The sequence below is a fragment of the Solanum stenotomum genome, chromosome 1 (assembly GCF_019186545.1).
Source record: "Solanum stenotomum isolate F172 chromosome 1, ASM1918654v1, whole genome shotgun sequence".
Classification (NCBI taxonomy): Eukaryota; Viridiplantae; Streptophyta; class Magnoliopsida; order Solanales; family Solanaceae; genus Solanum; species Solanum stenotomum.
In genome coordinates, this window is record NC_064282.1 from 50,881,945 (window position 1) to 50,905,746 (window position 23,802).

At 38.2% G+C, this 23,802-nt stretch overlaps 1 protein-coding gene across 1 annotated transcript in view; it reads right to left on the bottom strand.

Moving 5' to 3' along the window:
- The window catches only part of LOC125854016 (uncharacterized), a 57,525-nt gene that overhangs the window by 20,260 nt on the left and 13,463 nt on the right, over positions 1-23,802 (bottom strand). The window contains exon 5 of the mRNA XM_049533677.1: positions 1,420-1,482. Within this exon, the coding sequence (XP_049389634.1) occupies positions 1,420-1,482 (63 nt within the window). The remainder of the gene's footprint in view (positions 1-1,419; positions 1,483-23,802) is intronic.

The following is a 23,802-nucleotide window of genomic DNA, read 5'->3' on the forward strand; positions in this document are numbered from 1 at the left end:
CTTGTTACTTGTGATTGGTTACTTGGATATTTCTTGTGAGCATCCGGTTCGAGGTCCAGCCTCCGTACTGTCAGATTCTACTAATTAGGGTTGAGGTTCTGGTTTGATGTTCTTCGTTCTTGGGTTCTTTTATGCAATTCTCTTTAGTTATAGTTATTCTGTGTACTCGTCGGGCTTATGGGGGTCCGTTCGGGTTTTTATTTAACTTGCGTACGAGTGTACCTTCTGGGCTTATGGGGGCCCAGTTAGGTGTAGTTAGCTTATAGATTACTTTAGTTAGTTCTTTGTACACTCGTGTGCATTCCTTTGTTTGTTAGATTTTAGTTCTTGACTTCAGTTTGTGTTATTCCTTCTTTTCATATTGCCTTTACTTTTCAAGTTCAATCGGCCTATGATGCCTACTAGGTACCGGTTGTTTTGGTACTCATGCTACGCTCCGCATCTATTTCGTGATGCAGGTCCGGGCACTAGTAGTCAGCGTTGATCGAGCTTGGAGCAAACTGATCCGGAGACAGGAGTGAGCACAGGACGTTTTGTACTATTCAGTCTCCATCTATATATATAGACTTGTCTTTTACCTTTCGAGACATCCAGTCTCTATTGTCCACTTTTGGGACTTGTACTCATTTTGTTAGTAGCTACTGTGACTTCCAGGTTCTGGGAGAGATCTTTATTTGTATATATGTTTTTGGGTTGCTTCCGCCTGTTTATATTGTTATTTGCCTACTCTTGTTTAGTTTCTACCCTTAGACCCATTACTTGTTGTTCCGGGTTACGGGTTGGCTTACCTGCTGGTGGGTTATAGTAGGTGCCATCATGACTTGAGAAAGCGGGTCGTGACACATATGTTTGCATTAATAAAGATTTAATTTTTATCCTTTATAGATTAGCTATTAAATCTCTATGTCTTTACGTTTGAACCTTAATCATTAAGTAAATCTTGTTATGATGCAACAATTTATTGGCTCTGGATAGATATAAATGATTAGATCTATAACAAAGTCTCATTTCATTAACATGTCTATTCAAAGGCTTCTGAAAATATTATAGCTCAATAATTCAATCAATTCACTACTAACACCATACTCCATCTTTATTAATCATCATCATCGTTGTTCACAATTATCAACTATTACCATCAGCACAACTACCATCATCAACTACCATCACTATCAATCACTACAATCAACAATAAAATATAACATCAAATATTTAACTTATTTTTATTTGTATGAGTATTTATATATTGTTGTTGTGAAATGATTAAATTGTTTTAGCTCTAGAGAAGAACATTCTTTTTCTTTCATAACACAATTATCATAAAAAAGTTGTTCAAGTATCTATCAAAAAATATTGTATATGGCTTATAAGGAAAAATATTAAGCTCCTTATAAGTAGAGATATTTTTCAAAAGCTTACCTCTAAATCATCCATTAACATTGCATCTTCATCAGCACAAACTTTGTGCTGGTTATCCATATTCTAGTACAAAATTAAAAACACGTAGAAAGATCTTTTGTAAGATGGAAATATTTTGTGAAGTAATAGAAAAGGTTTTTAAAAAAGATGAAAACTTCTAGCTTGCTAGTATATTATATTTACGTATCAAGTAATATCTTAAGAACTTAATCAAAGTGCTAGAATACCTACACAAAAAAAGTCAAAGTAAAAGATGTTTGTCCATCAATTTATATATTCCGTAACAAGAATAATTATTTTTGTGGTCATGCATCTCAAACAATTTATAAAGTACATTGGATGTGTGATAAAAAAAATTAGTCTTAATCAAACTTTCTTTTGGAAAAAGTTACAAATTTTGGAAAAAATCAATTTTAAAGTCTTTGTTTTTGAGAAAAAATTTAATGGCGCCCACAACCTCTAGATCTATCACAATTTAAATTAATTTTCACCCATAACAATAATTATTTCTATTTTAATGGTCAAACCTCAGATAATAAATCTCCTTTATTAGAACTTGCATTCTTGAAATAAAAATATATGGTTAGGTAAAAAGAGGGAAAAAATATGAAAAGTTTAGATCCATCAAATAAAATCGAATTTAGATCTATTGTGCCCATGCATCTCTCAAGATTCATTGGATTAGTGATCAAACAATTTATCTCAAATTTAAATTTCTTTTAAAACAAATTAAGAAATTTGGAGAAAATCAATTTAAAAAAATTCTCAGTCTAAGAAAATTGTTAAAAGTGGTTGCTACCTTTAGATCTATATAACAAGTTAAATGTATTCCCACCATATCAATAATTATTTCTTTTTAAATTTGGTCAAACTCAAAATGTTCGATCCCCTCTCTTTCTCCCTAGATGTACTAGAACTTGCATCCATAAAATAGTAAGAGAGTATTAATAGCATCAAAGAAAAAGAAAAAAAGAAAAACTTCCTAGATAATTTGATAAGAAAAGATATATATATACAGATAGATCAATGAAATTAACAAGGCATAAGTGTAAACCTCAAACTTTTTTGTAGCCGTTTAACTGGATTAAGAATCTTGTTCTGATAGAGTGAACACAAAAGGCGGAGAAGGCAAAGTGAGAGTAAAAAGAAACTAGCTATATATATACTTAGTTTCTTTATTATTATTTTTTNTAGAATGAACACAAAAGGCGGAGAAGGCTAAGTGAGAGTAAAAAGAAACTAGCTATATATATACTTAGTTTCTTTATTATTATTTTTTCTTTTGAACACTTTTTTGGTTGGTAGAATTAAAGACAAATTAATGTAATTTTCTTTCTGAATGGTTTCTGTGTGTGTTTGAGATAATCTCCTAAATAGTCATTCAAATATGGAAAATATTTCACTAAAATTATTTTTAATTATATTTCCTATAAAGCCATCCAACTGTAACTTTATGTCCAAAAAAGAAAAAAAGCATTTCTCTCAATAGATTTCTTAGTTGGCATACCATGTCGTATTAATTTCTTATCCTCGTCTCATGTATGATAACACCTAAATTAAATTTTAGTACCAAATCATTAAATGTAGCTATTTAATTTTAGATAAATATCATTTTAATTTCTTAATTATTTTGAAATGAAATCATATCATCCTAACGAGGATGATATTGTCACGACTAAGACCGTCGTGACTGACACCAACACTAATCAACCTGGTGGGAGAACCAAATACTAACCCGAACCAACCAACACTATACAAATAAAACCAAGTCTTAGCATAAAAATAAATAAAACCATTAAGTTACTAGAGAATTGAATCCTCATAAACTCAATTAGATAATTAAAACAATTGTGACGCGGAAATTACCCCAAGAACTCAAAGTCATCATACCAAAACTCTAAATAGTTAAACTTGAGATGCAACCCCGAAACTGAACATCAACTAAAACCTATAAGTCTATGCCTGAATAAATGGACAAGAAGATGTAGAAGAATCCATGGTAGCCTGAAAGATGGAGCTCACCCTTTGACTCGAAATTAGAAGTCTCTCCACAGAGGTCTCGAAATAACCGCCAAAAGTTGTCCTGTACTCAACATGAAAAAAAAAGCATATGAAGTACCAGTACACAAACCAAAGAATACTAGTAGGATCACATGGCTAGACCAAGATATGAATGTAAATGGTCACTACAATATAGTAACATAGAACAATGTATAACATAACAACCATTATCAACCATATAGACTTTGAGTCACATGTCATGAAACAACAACACTTGGGTCAAATAATGCATAACTACATGTCCCACATGATCACAATTCAAAAATCGGGTCTTGTCAAGGAACTCAAAATCACTTACATAGAACTCTCACGGAACCTAAACCCTGGTTGTTAGTGTGCCGACATGGTACCCGAGCATACATAGTTTACCAGTGTGGTACCCGAGTCATTCATTGTTAGTGTACGAGCGTGGTACCCAAGCCAACTAGTAATCACAAACACTTATCAACAATCACAAAGCATAATGAACAAGGCAACTTGAAAATCACAAGTTCATTACATGAGATGACCTACATGATGTCATTTCATATGTCTCCCTACCATGAATTGCAAAAATGATACTATGAAATAGTCGACTTGCATACATACATAGTTGGAAACATTGTCACAAACCAAAAACTGTGTTTCATGGCATTTTTTTTATCCCACCAAGGCAAGACAACCTAAAACCCAAAGATAATGATAAAAAGCGGAAGTAAAAAAAGAATCCAAGTCTAGCACCAGAATGTAATGCAAAAATCATAAAAAACTTAAATAAACTATAACACCTTAGAAATGTAACTAAGACTGAACAAGAGGAAAATGGTGGACCACAGAGGGGGGTATAGATCGTGAGTAGGACCACTACCCGTCACCCAACAACAAGGTGGAGGACCAAGAACCCCTACAAGGGCAATAGAACTCCACACGTGTCATCAGGTTGGCATTGAAAACAAATTAAAACCACCCAAGGCCCTGTGAGGAACCACAGACCACTAGACGGTCCGTGGAACCCCACACGGGTTGTTAAGTGGCACGTGAAAAATGACCCAATACTACCCCAACTTCTGTGAGGAACCATGATTTCCCATACGGCCCGTGGTGCTTCCACAGTCCATGAATGGCCCGTGAAAGAGGATTGTCAACTTTTAAGTCAGGGTCATTTTTGTCTTTTCCCCTATGAGTTGGGCACTTAAACTACGTCATTTTATGCCTAAACTACATCTTTTTACTCAGTCTAAGCCTAATAATCTAGTTAGAAATAACCTAGAACCATCATTTTCCTAAAATCATCTAACTTAGAAAGAAAATGTTAGAAAGAGACGACAGTTTCTACCAAGAACAAGCTGATGTTTTCTTTAAGTTCAGCCCCGAAATGCAAAGAATGTCTCCGTAGTTTTCATCAGCAGTATGTTGGATTTCACTATTGGGTTTCTTTGACTTATTAGGTCCCTATAATTTAGTTAGTTCTTCGATTTCTGATAAACTTTTCAAATCTAGGGTTTCCAGATTTTGAAGATTTGTTTTGATTTTAGCTGTTATAGTTTCCATTATCTAAATAAAATGTTTCTTGGTGAATTAGTATTGTTACATGCATAGAACTCAGAACCCTGTCTTGTGTAAATTTATCAGACAAAATCTTTCCTCAAAATTTGAATGACATATCTTCAGTATATATATGTTTCGTTCTCAGTTAGCATATTAGTACTTTGAGCTACTCATTATTTCAGTGCATTTTAGCTTTTCCTATTCAACTGGAAGTGGACTAAATACCGAGTTGGACTAGGGTTCAAGTACCCTTAAGTCCCAAAACTACGTGCCCGCGTAGGTTTATAAGTCCCTTCTGTTGGGCATCAATTTTAGTGATCACGCCACATTCATCCCTCTATACCTCTGGCAAGGTATATTGGGTCCTCTCGATGGGGCGTATACATCAAACTCCACATTTAGCTCACATGATTTATGTTTGTTAATTGGACCTCCCATAGTCAGACTCTTATTGCATTCACCATATTTTTAGCATTTACATCAGTATACAGTGTAGTATACAGACTCTTATTACATTCACCAAATGTAGGTTCAGGAATTCAACATCCAGATCACTCTTAGTTCGACTCTCGGTCTGAATTCAGTAGCTTTAGTGGTGAGTCCTCATACATCGAGGACAATAGACATTCTTTACTTTTGAGTCTTTATTTCAGTTTTCAGTCTTGTTAGAGTTAGCTAGGGGCATGTCCCAACAACTCAATTCAGCTAGAGGCTTTTCAGACAATAGTAGTAGATTCAACTCGAGTTGTTAAATGTTGTTTCAGTCATCACCAAAATCTTATGATATCATATATATTCAGACTAGTTGGATTTTTCACATTCAAAATATCCATTGTTTTTAGCTTCCGCATAATATATTATTTACCTAGTTATTTTTTTAGTATGCTTACTATATGTCGAACTCAAGGTTAGCTTGGGGTCAATCATGATCATAGGTCCCGTGTTACGTCTCAGGGGTAGCCTTGAGGCATGACAAACATCGTATGAGAGATTCAGGTTCAACATTCTTAGGGTGTCTGAGAGCCGCACTAAGAACAACTTCTTTCATCGGTATGTAGCGCACCATACCTATTAGGGAGAGAATACTAGGTGTTCTAAGAAAATTTTCTTTTTTTGTTATTCCTATCATGTATAAAGTGTGATTCAACTTCTCATTTCTAATCCGTTGTTATGCATTTCAGATCATGCCTCCTCACAGAGCTAACACATGAAATGCTAACGCGGTTCTTCTAGTCCTGAATAATGAGGTTACAAATGTAGAATTCCAGAATGTGATCCAGTTTTTGGCTCAGACCATAGCCAACTAGAACAATAAGCAGACCCCAGTTCCTACAAACCCCAGTGGTTAATCAGCTGTAGCCAGAGTTCGAGACTTTGTGCATATGAATCCTCCTGAGTTTCTAGGGTTGATGGTAGGTGAGGAACCATATAACTTCATTGATGAGGTCAAGAAGATTCTTTAGGTAATGTAAGCCGCAGGTACTGATAGGATGGAGTTGCCATCCTACCATCTTAAGGATATGGCTCATATCTGGTTCATATAGTGGAAAGACAACAGGGGTGAAAAATTCATAAACTTGAAGTAGGGTTCAATGTCAGTCCAATAATACAGGCTGAACTTCACCTAGCTCTCCAGCTATGCTCCACATATGGTTGTCGATTTAAGAGCACAAATGAGCAAGTTCTTGTTTGAAGTATCCGATCTGGTGAAGACTAAGTGAATGAATGCCATGTTATTTGGATATATGAATATCTCCTGACTAATGATACATGCTCAACAGGTTGAGGGAGATAAACTTAGGGAAATGGCCAAGGATACCAAAAAGGCTAGGACGGGTAACTATGAATACTCTCAATAGAGGTCGAGTGGTGGAAATCGCTCAAAGTTTTAGCAGAGGTCTACAACCCCAGCACCTTCATAAGCTAGCGCTCCATCCCCCAGGTTTTAACAGAATCAGAAAGGGAGAGCATCAGGCTCTAAGTCACAAGGGAGTGCTTCAGGTAACCAAACTTTCCCAACTTTTCCAAAGTGTGGTAAGAATCATCCAAGAGAGCATCTTGCCGGCAGAGAGGGGTTCTTTGGGTGTGGTTAGTCTTGTCATAGGTTGAAGGATTACCCTTCTTCAAGTCAAGGACAAGCAGGTAACATGGCTCAGTCTACAACTTTAGCAACTCTAGCGGGTTGCCCCAGTCAGCAAGGTGCTAGGTCTAGTACACATGGTGGTCAGTGCCAGAACACGTTGTATTCTCTTCAAGCTCGCGAGGAATAAGAAGGTTCTCCTAATGTGGTCATTGGTATGTTGTACGTCTTCCATTTAGAATTTTATACACTGTTACATCCATGGGATACGGTTCCTTTGTAACTCATTATATAGAAGTACACTTTGGTGTCAGTCCGGAAACTCTCTCAGAATCCTTCTCAGTCTCTACTCCAATTGGTGACCCAGTTATAGCTAGACGGGTATACATAAATTGCACTGTCAAAGTTTCCCAGAAAGTCACCTCAGCAGGCCTTGTAGAGTAAGAAATGGTAGATTTCGATATCATTCTAGGCATAGATTGGTTACATTTCTGTTATGCCTCTGTCGAATATAGAACTATAATTATTTAAATTTTGTTTCCAAATGAGCCAGTCTTAGAGTGGAAGGGTAGTAAATAATTTCATGTAGGTCGATTTATCTATTACCTTAATGTCAAGAAAATGATCTGTAATAGGTATATCTATAATCTTATTCAGGTTATTGATTAATACTCCAAAACCCTAACTCATGAGTCAATCGTAGTCATAAATGAGTTTCCAGAAGTGTTTCCAGGAGATCTTCCTGGCGTCCCTCCCGAAAGGGTAATCAACTTCAGAATAGATCTCCTTCCATATACCCAGCCTATTTCGACTCCTTCTTACAGAATCGATCCAGCTAAGCTAAAGGAATTGAAAGAATAGTTTAAAGACATTTTATATAAGGTCTTCACCAGACCCATTATCTCTCCATGGGGTGCTCTAGTGTTGTTCGTGAAAAGGAAAGACGATTCTTTCAGAATATGCATTTACTATCGTCATTTGAACAAAGTCACAATCAAGAATAAGTATATCATCCGTAGAATTGATGACTTGTTCGACCAACTTTAGGGTGCTAGTTTATTTTCTAAGATAAACCTCAAATTCGGCTATCATTAGCTCAGAGTTAGAGATAGTGAAATCCCAAAGAAAACCTTCTGGACTCGATATGGTCAATATGAATTTGTAGTTATGCCTTTATGACTAACAAATGGTCATGCAACTTTCATGGAATTAATGAACAAGATGTACCGTAATCTATGAGAGGCGTTTTGATGGAACAACATGAAGAGAGACATCACATATTTTGTGGCTAAGTGTCCTAATTATAAACATGCTAAAGTAGAACTTCAAAAACCAGGAGGTGTGACTCAAGATATTAACATTCCTACATGGAAGTGGGAGGTGATAAACTTGGATTTCGTTATGGGTTCACCTCGTACTCGCAAAAATATGACTCCATTTGTGAGATAGTTGGCAGAGTCAATAAGTCAACTCACTTCTTGGTTGTCAAGACTACAAATTTAGTTGAGGATTTCACCAGACTTTAAATCAGTGAGATACTAAGGTTGCATGGGGTTCCATTTTCTATCATCTTAGATAGGGGGTCCTCAATTTACCTTTCATTTATGGAAATTGTTTCAAAAAGGTCTTGGTACTCAAGTAAATGTCAGTACAACATTTCATTTGTTGAGGGATGATCGGGCAGAGCATACCAGTCAGACCTTAGAGGACATTTCGAAAGTTTGCGTTATCGATTTCAAGGGTAGTTGGGATGATCACCTACCTCTCATAGAATTCACCTTTAATAATAGCTTTCATTCCAATATTTAGATGGGCCATTATGAGGCATTGTATGGGCGTAGATGTAGGTCCCCTGTTTGTTTGTTCAAAGTACGAGAAGCAGCCTTGATAAGGCTAAATTCGGATCACGAGGTTATGGAGAAAGTTCATCTCATGAGAGATAGACTAAAGACACCTCAGNAACATTTCATTTGTTGATGGATGATCGGGCAGAGCATACCAGTCAGACCTTAGAGGACATGTCGAAAGTTTGCGTTATCGATTTCAAGGGTAGTTGGGATGATCACCTACCTCTCATAGAATTCACCTTTAATAATAGCTTTCATTCCAGTATTCAGATGGGCCATTATGAGGCATTGTATGGGCGTAGATGTAGGTCCCCTGTTTGTTTGTTCAAAGTACGAGAAGCAGCCTTGATAAGGCTAAATTCGGATCACGAGGTTATGGAGAAAGTTCATCTCATGAGAGATAGACTAAAGACACCTCAGAGTCGTTAGAAGTGCTATGCAGATATAAGGAGAAGGGACTTAGAGTTTGAAATCGATGATTGGTTTTCCTGAAAGTGTCACCCATGAAGATGGGTGATGAGATTTGGCAAAAAAGGAAAGCCCAGTCCCAGGTATATAGGTCCTTACAGAAGCATGAAAAGGGTTGGTAATGTGGCTTATGAGTTAGAGTTGCCACCAAAATTAGCAACGGTTCACCTAGTCTTTCACATTTCCTTGTTAAAGAAGTGTGTGGGTGATTCGACATCAATAGTACCTTTAGAGAGTGTTGATGTGAAGGATAGCCTCACATAGGAAGAGGTTCCAGTTGAAATTATTGGACATCTAGTTCGTAGTTTTAGAAATAAGGAAGTCTCTTCTGTAAAGGTTTAATGGAGGACTCAGTCCACAGAGGGGGTTACTTGGGAAACAGAAGTAGCCATGATGGCCAAGGATCCTCACCTTATTCCTTCCGATTAAGTTTCAGATTGAGGTAATAGTTCTTATCCAGTCTCTGAGTTTACTCTTGTGTAATTCGGTCTCAATAACTTATTCTCTCAATTATCCCTGCATTTCAGCATTTTTGCACGTTCATGGAACTCAGTTAAGTTAGAAATATGTTTCTAGTGCTCAGTGGTAGGGACTGCAGCTCATTCCCTCTATACTCTACTTGTTGTCTTCAATTGAGGATAAATGATCCCAAGAGGGAGATATTGTAACACCTAAGAAATCTAACTATTATCGAAAAAGAGGAAAAAGGTGAACCACAGAGGGTCCCAAAGACTAATAATCGGACCACGACTCATCACCCTCATTGTGGCTCACAGCCAGCAACAAGGTGGAGGACCAAGAACCCCTACATGGGTTGTGGAAATCCACATGGGACATCACGTTGCCAGTGAAAACAAACCAGAACCACCCAATGCCCTGTGAGGAACCATAGACCACTAGACGGCCGATGGAACCCCACACGGCCAGTTAAGTGGACCGTGAAAAATGACCAGTACCATCCCAACTTTTGTAAGGAACCATAATTGCCCATATTGCAACTGGTGCTTCATACGGTCCGTGAATGGGCCCGTGAAAGAGGTCCGTCAGCTTTTAAGTCAAGATCATTTTGGTCTTTCCCACTATGAGATAGGCATTTGAACTATGTCGTTTGATGCCTAAACTACGTTGGTTTACTCAATTTTAGCCTAATAATCTAGTCAGAAACAAACTAGAACCCTCATTTTCCTAAAATCATCTATCTTAGAAAGAAAAGGTTAGAAAGAGGAGACAATTTCGCCCAAGAACAAGCAGAGATTTTCTTTAAGTTTAATCCTGATATACAAATGATTTCTTCATAGTTTTCATCACCAGGTATGTGGGATTTAACTAGTGGGTTCCTTTCATCCATTAGATCCCTAGAATTTAGTCAATTCTTTGATTTCTCATAAACTGTTACATAGGGTTTCTACATTTTGAAGATTTGTTGTAAATTTTATATATTATAGTTTCCATGATATAAATAACCTATTTCTTTATGAATTAGTGTAGTTCCATGCATAGAACTCAGAACCCTACCTTGTGTAAATTTGTTATACTTCATGAATTATACTTGCTAGGCAAATCAGATAGAAAATCATATTTCAAAATTTGAATGCCATATCTTCAGTATGTATATGTTGATTTCTGAGTTAGCATATCAGTACTTTGAGCTACTCCGTATTTCAGTGCATTTTAGCTTTTCATATTCAGTTGGGAGTAGACAGTATACCAAGTTAGACTAGGGTTCAGCGAACCCTTAAGTCCTAAAACTACGTGCCTGTGTAGGCTTACAAGTCCCATCTATTGGGTATCGATTTTAATGATCACGCCAGAGCCATGCCTCTATACCCCTGGCAAGATATATTGGGTCATCTCAATGAGGCGTATACATCGAACTCTACTGTTAGCTCACGTGGTTTATGTCGGTTAATAGGACCTCCCACAGTCAGACTCTTATTGTATTAACCATGTTTTTAGCATTTACATCACCATGCAATCAACAAGTTATCGTCATGATTAGTACTTTATCATTGCATCCAACTTAATTTTCAGTTATACTTTAGTACAGTTTATTTGTTTGTTTTGCGTATTATTTATAGTTCAGCTTAGCATATCTATATCATGCATGCTCATTACATTCAAAGTACCAACACATAATTTTGTGCTACACCATTTTTTTATGTAGGTTCAGGTGTTCCGCATCTAGATCACGCTTAGTTCAACTCCCAATATGAATTTTACAGCTTCACTAGTGATTCCTCATACTTCGAGGAAAATAGACATGCTTACTTTTTAGTCTTTATGTCATCACTCAAGCCTACACCCTGGACGTGGCCGGCACTCGAGAACCATTGTTGGTCCCCAAGCGAACCCTCATTCTGGCTGACTACAAGTGGAAGACTAACTCAAGAATACAAAGCTTAAAAACTTAATAAAATTCATGAAACTTACAAATCTTTAACTCAAATAAATAACTATGAATAAAAATAGAATATTCAACTAGCCAACAATAGGCAACTCAAGTCTTTAATACATTTAATAAGATAAATGAAACGGACTTCTCAAACTCTACTATCTATCTACGAAGCCTCTAACTAACAAAGATGGAAATCGAGACAAGACCAACGACATCCTAACAACTGATATAACTGAAAAGTAAATGAAATCCTCCGGAGGCAATGAGGCTCACCAAAGCTAACTCAAACTTCATGTGGTATCAACGAAGCTCCTGTTGATGACCCTGAATACCTGTATTTGTATGCCAAGTTCTCTAAGTGTGAGTTTTCTCTTGAGTCTGTGTAATTCTTAGGCCACATTATTTCTGGTGAGGAAATTAGAGTTAATACCCAAAAGATAGAGGCAATGCAGAATTGGCCTAGACCCACATCTCCAATTGATATTAAGAGTTTTTTGGGGTTGGCAGGATATTATAGAAGATTCGTAGAGGGGTTCTTTGCTATTTCATCCCTTTTGACCAAGTTGACTTAGAAAATAGTGAAGTTTCAATGGTCTGAAGCTTCTGAAAAAAGCTTTTAGGGATTGAGAAAGTCGTTGACTACTGCCTAGTATTGACCTTACCAGAAGGTACTCAAGGTTTTGTGGTGTATTGCGATGCGTCCAAAGTTGGTTTGGGTTGTGTGTTATTGCAGAATGGTAAACTTATAGCTTATGCCTCCAGACAGCTGAAAGTTCACACGAAGAATTATCCAACCCATAATCTAGAGTTGGCTATCGTAGTATTTGCTTTGAAAATATGACATCACTATCTTTATGGTGTTCATGTAGATGTGTTCACCGATCATAAGCGCCTTAAGTATGTGTTCAGTTAGAAATAACTTAATCTCAGATAGAGGAGGTGATTAAAGTTACTCAAGGATTATGAAATGAGTAGTCTATATCACTCAGGTAAGGCTAATATGGTTGTTGATGCTTTAAGTAGGTTGTCTATGGGTAGTACCGCCCATGTTGATGAAGACTAGAGAGAGTTAGCGAAAGATGGTGCACATACTTACACAATTGGGAGTTCGCCTAATGGATTCCAGCTAAAGAGGAGTATTGGTGATGAATAGGGATGAATAATCATTAGTGTCAAAAGTGAAAGAGAAACAAGACCAAGATCCTATTTTGCTTGAATCGAAGGCAAATGTTCATAAGCAAAAAGTAATAGCTTTTGAATAAGGGGGAAATGGTGTGTTGAGGTATCAAGGTAGGTTGTGTATACCAAGAGTGGATGAACTCTAAGAGAGGATCATGGAGGAAGCCCTTAGCTATAGATATTCTATCCATCCGGGTTCCACAAAGATGTATCGTAACTTGAGAGAAGTTTATTGGTGGAGTAGTATGAAGAAGGACATTGCAGAGTCTGTTGCTAAGTGCCCGAACTACCAAGAAGTTAAGGTATAGCATTAACGGCCCGGTGGTATGACTCAGAATATAGAGATTCTAGAGTGGATGTGGGAGATGATCAATATGGACTTTATTACTGGTTTGTCGCGGTCTCGCATGCAATATGATTCCATTTGGGTGATTGTTGATTGAATGACAAAATCAGCCCATTTTTTTCTGGTGAAAACTACCCATTCATCGGAGGATTATGCCAAATTATATCTTCAATAGGTAGTTAGACTTCATGGTGTTCCTGTTTTGATTATATCAGATAGAGGTGCACAATTTACTGCACAGTTCTGGAAATCTTTTCAGAAAGGCTTGGGTTCAAAGGTGAACTTAAGTACTGCTTTTCATCCTCAAAAAGATGGTCAAGTCTAGCGCACTATTCATACTTTAGAAGATATATTGAGGGCTTATGTGATTGATTTCAAAGGTAATGTATTATCACCTACCTATGATTGAGTTTGCTTATAACAGTACTTACCATTCTAGCATGCAGATGACTCCTTATGAAGCTCTTTATGGGAGAAGATGCAGATCTCCTATTGGATGCTTTGAAGTTGGTGAAGATGGGTTGATAAAACCAGACCTCGTTCATCAAGATATGGAGAAAGTGAGAGTGATTCAAGGAAGGTTGTAACATAGCGCAAAGTTGTCAGAAATCCTATATTGATGTTAGGAGGAGGGAGTTAGAGTTTGAGGTAGATAATTGGGTATACTTAAAAGTTTCACCCATGAAGGGTGATATGAAATTTGGTAAGAAGGGGAAGCTTAGTCCCCGGTATATTGGTCCTTACAGAATATCCAAGTGGATTGGCAATGTAATTAATGAGTTAGAGCTACCACAATAGTTAGCAGCGGTCCATCTGGTATTTCATATGTCCATGTTGAAGAAGTGCATGGGAGATCCTTCACTTATTATACCAACTGAAGATATTGGTATCAAGGATAACTTGTCTTATGAGGAGCTCTATGTTCAGATTCTAGACCATCAGGTTTGCAAGTTGAGGACCAAGGAAGTAGCATCAGTCAAATTTCTTTGGAGAAATATGGTTGTTGAGAAAGCTACTTGAGAAGCTGAAGAGGATATGAATAAGAGATATCCACATCTCTTCTTAGTACTATTTAATTGATGTGTTAGATTGCTAGTTAGGTGTTTGAGTTGAATGTTAGACGTTATGCCCTTAGTCTACTAAGAGTAATCTCATTCGAGGATGAATGTTCCCAAGGGAGAGATATTGTAGCACCCCGCTAAGTTAAAGAGATGGAATTAGAAAGAGTCATTTTTGGAAAGAATCTGGAAAATTGTTTCAGTTATGTTAAGTTTGAGTTTTAGGTCAATTTCAAATGACCATAACTCCTAGCTCAGGATGCTTTAGGTGTTCTACAAGATACCGTAGGAAATATCTTTGAATTATCTTTTCAACGACAACAATTTTGCTCAATTTCAAGTTAGTATGAAGGAGATATACCCATTTGAAGTAGGGTTGTCTAGATAAAGAAAGTCAAAACCGGATTTTTGAAGGGTATTATGGTCTTTTCATTACCCAATTAAACTAATTCAGTTTTAGTAAGTTATTTGGGGTGTTAAGTGAGTTAGTTCAGTTTACGCAATTACGAAATACGCTAGGGCTGTGAGAGAAGAGCAAAGAGGAGAAAGGAGAAAAAAAGTTCAAGATTCGTCAAGTTCTTGCAATTTTGGTTGTCTATTTAGCCAAGGATTCAATCCTACGAGGTATGTGAGACTTTCATAGCATTGGTTTCATTCACCCATGCGCCAATCATGATTATTTCAGTGGAATTCGTTCTAGAAAGTTGAAAGTATGATGTTCTTGAATTATGTTCTTGAAATTGGCCTTAGTTCTTGAGATTTGATGGGATTGTTGAGTTCTTGATGGAATTGTGTCAATTTTAGAGTTGTTTTGAGTTAGAATCGTGACTACATATACTGGGTACCTGAAACTAAAGAGGAATTAAGAAAAAAAATCGAATTTAGGCGAAATGGGGTGAGAAAATGGAGAAGGAAAAAGTCGAGAAGGTTTCATCTCGGAGGTCCGCGTCGCGGATTTGCTCCCCTAGTGCACAAAAATCACCTCTGTGTCGCGGAGAAGACGCGGACTCCTCTGTTTCAAAAATAAATTTTGCGATCAAATATTTAAATGTATCTCTGCGTCGCGGACTTTTTTCCGAACAATGATTTTTTGATCGTTTCTCATGTTTAACTATCTAAAAACACTCCTAAACATCATGAGATCTTTCCTATCACAAATCACAATCATTGATTCCATAAATTCCAATTCGAGGAAATTTAAGAGACAAGTCTAGAGAGTTTTTAGAGTCCTTTCAAAAAGTCTTCTGCAATTTTTTTGAATTTTTTTTACGACTTGAGTTTTGAGTTAAGTAAGAGTAACAAATGAAGTTCATTTCTTCAAAAAGAGTATATGGGAACTAAGTATTCCAAAAGAGTAAATGTTTTGACATTTAAATAAGAGAGAAAACACTGATTCCCAAGAGAGCCTTTGAGATAGTTTTTGAGTAATTATCTATAACCACGGAAAGAGTTTTTGTTTGTAAACATATGAGCTGAATATTTTAGGAGTAGTATTCAGCACCGATATGGGGACGAGTTTATAATAACTCAAGTCTTCATAAACCATGTAGCCATCGTGGGTAGAAAGGGTCATACTTTTTTGATGATTCCTTAGTTCTTTTTAGCATAGACTAGTGGATCCACTTCGTTAAGAGGTTCTATACTCTGGCAAGGTATAGGACAGTTCTAGCAGCGTGGACGAGAGTTGTATCATCATATAGCTCATAGTGCTGGTTGTCGGTTAGAGAAACTCCCACAGGATTATACTACTTTATCTATAAATTGAGTTGTTATTGTATTTCTTTAAATACATTGAGTTGCTATTTACTGTTTAAATGATTTATATAAACTGCACCTTTACTATTGTTTATTTCTGTGTTGAGTTGAGTAAAGTTGAGGTAAGTGTTTCTTTCAGAATTCAGTTCAAGCTTATGTCATGTTTAGTTTTCCCCTCGCTTGCTCGTACATTCAATATACTGATGCCATTTGTCCTGCATCATTTTATGATTCATATAAAGGTAATCAGGATCAGCATTCAGCGCCTTGTTGATCCTGTTGAGCACTCAGAGTCAGTTGGTAAGCCTCTTTGCTTTCCGGAGGACCCCTTTGGTTGTATTTTGCTTTATTGCTTTTGGTTATTTCAGTTGTTAGGATGATCAGGGGTCTTGTCCCGACACCCCTCTTAGTATATTGAGGCTTCATAGATAGTTAGATATGAGTTCTTTAGTCTAATATTTCAGTTGTTTGATGTTGAGACTTGAGTTGCCATTTTGGCTAGTTGAATGTTTCTTTTAAGACATTCTAAGTTTTTTGCATGAATTTATCTTTTGAGATTGTTTCAAGTTATTTAAGTCTTCCGCTAAGTGATAAAACAGGCCAAGGGTTTCCTTGGGGCCAACAATGGTTCTCGAGTGCTAGTCCCTTCCAGTGTGTAGGCTCGGGGTGTGACATGTCCTTTACCTTGTGGTCTGCATACTTTTTCTGTCTACTCTGGGCTGCTAGAAGCTTAGCTTGGATGATTTTTGCCTTATCCTAAGCATCTTTTACCAAATAAACCCCTAAAGGTTTTACATCTCCAGCCTCAAACCACCTTATGGGTGATCTACATCACCCCCCATAAAGTGCCTCCAACGGTGCCATGTCAATGCTAGAGAGGTAATTGTTGTTATAGGAGAACTCACACATAGGTAGGAACTTATTCCAATGCCCTCCAAAGTCAATCAGACATTCTCTCAATATGTCCTCTAACACTTGAATAGTTCTCTCTGACTGTCCGTCCATCTGTGGATGGAAAACGATGCTATAAGTGAGTTGAGTGCCCAACTCCTCATGCAATTTTCCCCAAAAATTGGATGTGAACTGTGTACCATGGTCCGAGATGATATAAAAGGGCAACCCATGCAGCCTCGCTATCTCTTTCACATAAACCATAGCTAACTGCTGAGGATTATAATCTACTCTAACTGAAATGAAGTGGGCTAACTTAGTTAGCATATTTACCACCACCCAAATGGAGTCAAACTTTTCCAAGGTCTTGGGAAGACCAACCACGAAATCCATAGCTATCCTTTCCCAGTTCCATTCCGTAATTGGAATTCGCTGAAGCAAACATGCAGGCCTTTGGTGCTCATACTTTACTTGCTGACAGTTTTGGCACTTAGCCACAAACTCAGCTATGTCTTTCTTCATGCCAGGCCACCAATAAATCAGTTTCAAATCTTAGTACATCTCGGTCACACCCAAATGAATGGAATACCGTCAACCATGAGATTCTATCAACATTTTTTGAATCAAGTCATCCACTCGGGTAACACAAATTCTTCCCTTAAAACTGAGCACACCTCCCGCATCAAGAACCAGATCTTGTGCCTTACTAGACACTGTCTTTTTTCTGAGCTCATTCAAACTCTCATCCTCAAACTACTTGGTCTTGATCTCCTCAATGAATATGGGCCTAATCTCAATGTTAGCTAACACCTCACCTTTCTTTGAGATGCCCAACTGCATGAACTTATACTCCAAGGTCTAAATCTTCTTGGACAAGGGTCGCTTGGACACACCCAAGCAAGCTAGACTACCCATACTTACCGTCTTTCGGCTTAGTGCGTCTACCACCACATTAGCCTTATCCGGATGATACTGGATGGTAACATCATAATCCTTGAGTAACTCCATCAACCTTTTCTGCCTCAGATTCAGGTCTTTTTGAGTGAATACATGTTGAGGACTATGATGATCAGTAAACACCTCACACTTGACACCATAAAGGTAATGCCACCATATCTTGAGAGCAAACACTACCGCTGCCAACTCCAAGTCATGTGTCGGGTAATTTCTCTCATGCACCTTCAGCTGTCTTGATGTATAAGCCATGACATTTCTTTCCTACATCAAGACAGCACACAAGCCCGAATGTGAAGCATCACAATAAACAATGAAATATTTACCTTCCACCGGTAGTGTTAGAATAGGTGCTATGGTCATAAGAGTCTTGAGATTCTGGAAGCTCTCTTCACATTTGTCAGTCCAATAGAAAGGCATCTCTTTTTTAGTCAGCCTTGTTAAAAACGTGGCGATAGAAGCAAAATTGTTCATAAACCGATGATAGTAGCTGGCGAACCCCATGAAACTCCTAACTTCAGTCACAGAGCTAGGCCGGACCCAATTCTTGACTGCTTCGATCTTTTTGGGATCTACCATTACCCCTTCATTTGAAACCACGTGCCCCAAAAAGGCAACTGAAGTCAACCAGAACTCACACTTGGAAAATATTTCATACAACTTCTGTTGTCCAAGGACACCCAAAATGATATGAAGATGGTCGACATCCTCTTCCTTACTCTTTGAATAAACTAAGATGTCATCATTAAAGACGATAAGAAAAGAATCCAGGAAGGGTTTGAACACATAGTTCATCAAACTCATGAAGGTTGCGGGGGCATTGGTCAACCCAACCAATATCACTAAGAACTCATAGTGTCCATAGAGGGTCCTAAATGCCATTTTGGGTACATCCTCTGGCCTAATCTTTAACTGATCATAACCAAACCTTAGGTCAATCTAAGAGAAAACTGATCTATAACTAGTCAAAGAGATCATCTATCCGAGGCAACATATACTTATTTAGAATGGTAACCCTATTCAACTGCCGATAGTCTATGCACATCCTCATACTACCATATTTCTTCTTAACAAATAAGACAGGAGCACCCTGCAGGGAAGCACTAGGACGGATGAAACCTTTATCAAGAAGCTCCTGGATTTGAGCATTAAGCTCTCTTAATTCTGTCGGAGCCATGCGATAAGGAGGAATGGAGATGGGGTGAATGCCCAGTTTAAGTCAATGCAGAAATCTATATCCCATACAGAGGCATACCAAGAAAATTGGTAGGAAACACTTCCTTAATTCAGACACTATAGGAATAGACTCCATAGAGAAAGACTCAACATTAACATCCCGAATATAAGCCAAATATGCCAAACACCCCAGCCCCACCAGTTTCCTAGCCTGAACGAAAGATATGACCTTAGTTGGCTTAGGTTTATAAACCTTTTTCCACTCTAACCTTTCACTACTCGGGATCTCTAAAGTCACGGACTTAGCATTACAATTCAGCACAACATAATATGGGGATAATCAAGTCATGCCTAAGATTATATCAATGTCAGTCATATCCAGAATAACCAAGTCAGCCCAAGTTTGAAAACCCATAAACAAAATAGGACAAGCACGATACATATGGGTGACTATGATAGACTCTCCAATTGGGTAGAAACATGGATGGGGCCATCAAGCACATCACGTACCGCATCAAATCCCAAGGCAAACTGAACTGACACAATTGAATAAGTAGAACTAGGATCAAACAAAATAGTAGCAATCCGATCACAGACAAGAATAGTACATGTGATCACTACATCAGACACTTCAGCCTTGGTCTTGCTCGGAAAGGCGTAAAACTGATCCCTGTCATCTTGACGGGCAACCTCCTCGCCTGGATGCACTACTCCTCTATCTGCATTACCATTTCCCCGGCCTCCACTACAACTCTGATTTCCTTCTTGCCCACCTTGTGGACGTCCTTTACCATTACTACCACTTCCTGTTGGTACCACTGCTCTAGTCTGTTGTGGCATGGGGTCAGACATGCGTGGATGGGGACAATCTCTCCTCATATGGCTAGGTTATCCACAATTGTAATAACTGCGTTCAGAAAATGGTATGTTGCGTGATACAGGTGTAGATCCTTGACTATCCTAAATGGAATTTTGCTATGGCCCCGAGTAACCACCTGTAGAAGCGGGCAGGACTGACTGAATTGGCCGAGCTTTAATCATCGGCCTACATGAACCTCTGGAGTAGGAACCATGAAAGTTACTTGTGATATTGGGCTTCTTAGCCAAACCTTGGCCTGCCCATCACGTCGAACTCCTTCCACTTTCTTTACAAAGTCTGTCACCTCATTAAAAATTCACCTGCAGAGGTCATGTGAACACACAATACCTGCAACTCAGGGTTCAATCCTTTGACGAATAGATGAATCCTCTCATCCTTTGTCAGTAACTACTGGGTAGCATATCTGGACAAGGCATGGAACTTCGCCTCATAAGCAGCTACACTCATGTCACCCTGCTCTAAAGCCATAAACTCATCCTTCTTACGATCCCTCAAAGTGTGGGGTATATACTTCACCAGGAACAGAGCATGGAACTATGTCCAAGTGAGTGGGGCAAAGACTGGCGATCTACATTCTACATAGGCCCTCCACCACTGCTTAACCTCACATTGTAGCTGAAAGGTCACAAATTCTACTCCATGCTGGTGTACAATGCCTAACTTGTGAAGCCTCTCATAGCAATCCATAATGAACTCATAGTGCCTAATGCTCCATCCACCTTGGGAATAGTATCATTAACAGGCCGGTTGATCGGAGGTTGAGAAGCTTGCAGTGTGTGAAGGATTCTGGGGCTGACCAACTCCTTTAAAAAGTCATGATTTGCTGAGCTAACACTAGGTCTAATGGAGGAATGCTAGTATTCCCAGCCTACGCATCCTACTTTATTCCAACATCCTCCTCATCTTTGATCTCCATATTTTCTTCTACCTCTTCTTAGGGTGTAGGAGGGGCCTCTTCCCTAGGAACATTCTCAGTGGGCGATCCACCCCTGGTGGGTGCCATTCTTCCTCGACCTCCACCCCTTCCCCTTCGCCTAGGTCTACCTCGACCACGACCTATGGCTATGGACTCCTCTACTGGCTCATTAAAGGGAGCTACAGGCCTGACGTCATTGTATCGTGTGTTAACCATTTATGGACAAAAGAGTGAAGGAGATTTATACCAATTTGGATCACCAGATAACAATTGGAATCAGTCATAACACGAAAGTAGAAGAAGGTAAAAAGATTTTTTAAAGTCATGTAGCCTCTCGAAGAAAAATTCAGACGTCTCTGTACCGTTCCGCAAGACTCTACTAAACTCATTTTGGTACAATGAGATCAACAAACCTAGGGATCTGATACCAACTTTGTCACGACCCAAACTGCCGTGAAAGGCACCCACACCAACCCTCCAGTGGGAGAACCACTACTACAACCCAACTAAGCAAGTTTAAGAAAACTAAAACATTTAAAGATATGGAAGCAGGTTTAAATGACTAAATAAAATACGGAGTTCCCATAAACTTCGAAGGTCTAACAGATACACTATTGCGGAAATTCAACCCCTAGTTATTGTACCGAAACTCTATTAACCAACAAGACTAAGAAAAAGGGGTGGAACCCCAAAAACTAAACATAAACAACCTAAACATATAGTTTGAGTTCGAAAGAAATGGACAAATCTAGTGATGGATCCATGGCAGCCTGAAAGAACTAGTTCAGCCTTGAATCCGGTCTCGATCAAAGATCTCCTAGCTGAGGTCTGTCCGTAGCCGCCTGAAGCTGTCCTGTACTCAATAAAGAAAGGGCAAGTGCAGTATCAGTACACGAAACAATTGTGTTCTGGAAGGATCACACGGCTACTCTAGTAGCTTAATACAAGTAAGTCATTACATCACAGTAAACACACATATACAAAATGCATAATTCAATCATCATTTTAGGAGCAACATACAATTTCCCAACAACCATAGGTAATTATATATGTAACAATCACAAGTGGTTATCTCATGGAACCCACACCCAAACGGCTAGTGTATCGGAACGTGACACCCGATCCATTATACATGTGTCGAAACGTGACACCTGGTCTAATATATATGTGTCAGAATGTGACACCTGATCCAATAGATGTGTCAGAATGTGACACTCGGTCCAACATATGTGTCAGAATGTGACACTTGGTCTAGTCAGAACAACCACAGTCACAATCACACCAAAATGAACAGTGCACATAATCACAGTCAAGCAATAGGTTCATGGCATGTAATTGTTCACACATAATCATTTCATATGATTCGGTTTGTGTTTCCCTATTTACATACATGCATGCATACAATGAAGCGATAAACAAGCATATATAACATAACAAGAAGTCAAACCATAACCTACCTCGAAACTAAGCCTGAATACTCCTAAGACACCTGACCCTTCCCTTTTCAAAGTCTTTCAACTTGTTCTTGGTCTGTAAACAAGTAATTAACGCAAGTATCAATAAACAAGGCCTAATTTACCCAGCTTATATCAATATATCAACCCAAGGCCAAACTCATGATCCTAATGTTCAACTAAGGCTTTTGCCACCATTAATCATCAGGCCAAAACCCTCCCCCAACTATATTTAACAAGGATTCTAAGTTCTAGGAATTGAAATACGTATTAAGGGACTAATTAACTTACCTTTAGTAAGAGAAAACGTGGAAATTTGATAAGAAACTGCCTTGGGTCATCCCCTTGCTCTCAAGAATGAAGTTTTGTAGAAAATAATGATTTTGGGGGTTTTCCCCGATTTAAGTTGCAACTGACCCACCACGGTGGGCCCTATCCCGCCACAGCGGCCCGGCCCTGGCGACAGTAATCCCTCCCCAGCGGCTTGAACGGAGATAGAACCTCAAAATTTGAGTTCCAAGATCCCATTTCACAAAATACCTTCAAACCGGGATGTTCTAAAACTACCCTTTCACGCCATGATCAGTTTCGGGAGTTCTACTAGCCTAAATTTGATTCCGTTAATCCATACAGGCTCCTTAACCTCTTAGTTATCCACTCATCTGATCAAACTCACAATTAAATCCCTCATCCATTACCAGATTTTCCCTAGACCTCACCTGGATTTCATCCAAGTCTGGCCTAGGCTAGTTTCAAGTTACTACTCAGAAGTTTTCTGGCCCAATTCCTTCCCCATTGGCTCTTTCATAACAACGGGAACGAGTCATTAGACATATAAGAAATAAACTGACCTCTAGGCATAGAATACCCCCCCCCTCCCGTCCATTTTTTATCTAATTAATAGGCAATAATCTTTAAAAACATGGGATGAAAGCTTCGCAGCGTTATCAAGGCAAATAAATTGGATCTTATTATCAGACTATACTTATAATCTTCATATTTGTCCCAACAATTTTTCTAGGGCCAAACTGTGAGATTACAATAGCAAGACATGCGACCATCTAGAAGAAGCACCTATTAGGATCATAAAGTGTTTAAACGACCCAAGTGGATGAATAAGTCCACAAATATCCTCATGTATATGTTATAAGAACGTAGGGGGCTCAATCACAACTTTAATTGGTGATATTCTCATAATTAACTTGTCTTGATAACAAATAAGAAAATTCACCATTTAAAAGAATCTTCATGTTATGAATGTCCAATTGATTTTCTTATAATTCATCTTATCATTATAAATCCAGGATGTCACACACAATAATGCCAAACTACAAAAGTGATGGGATTAGTAAATTTTTTATTTAATATAAAATGTGCCTTAATTCCACTAATCTTT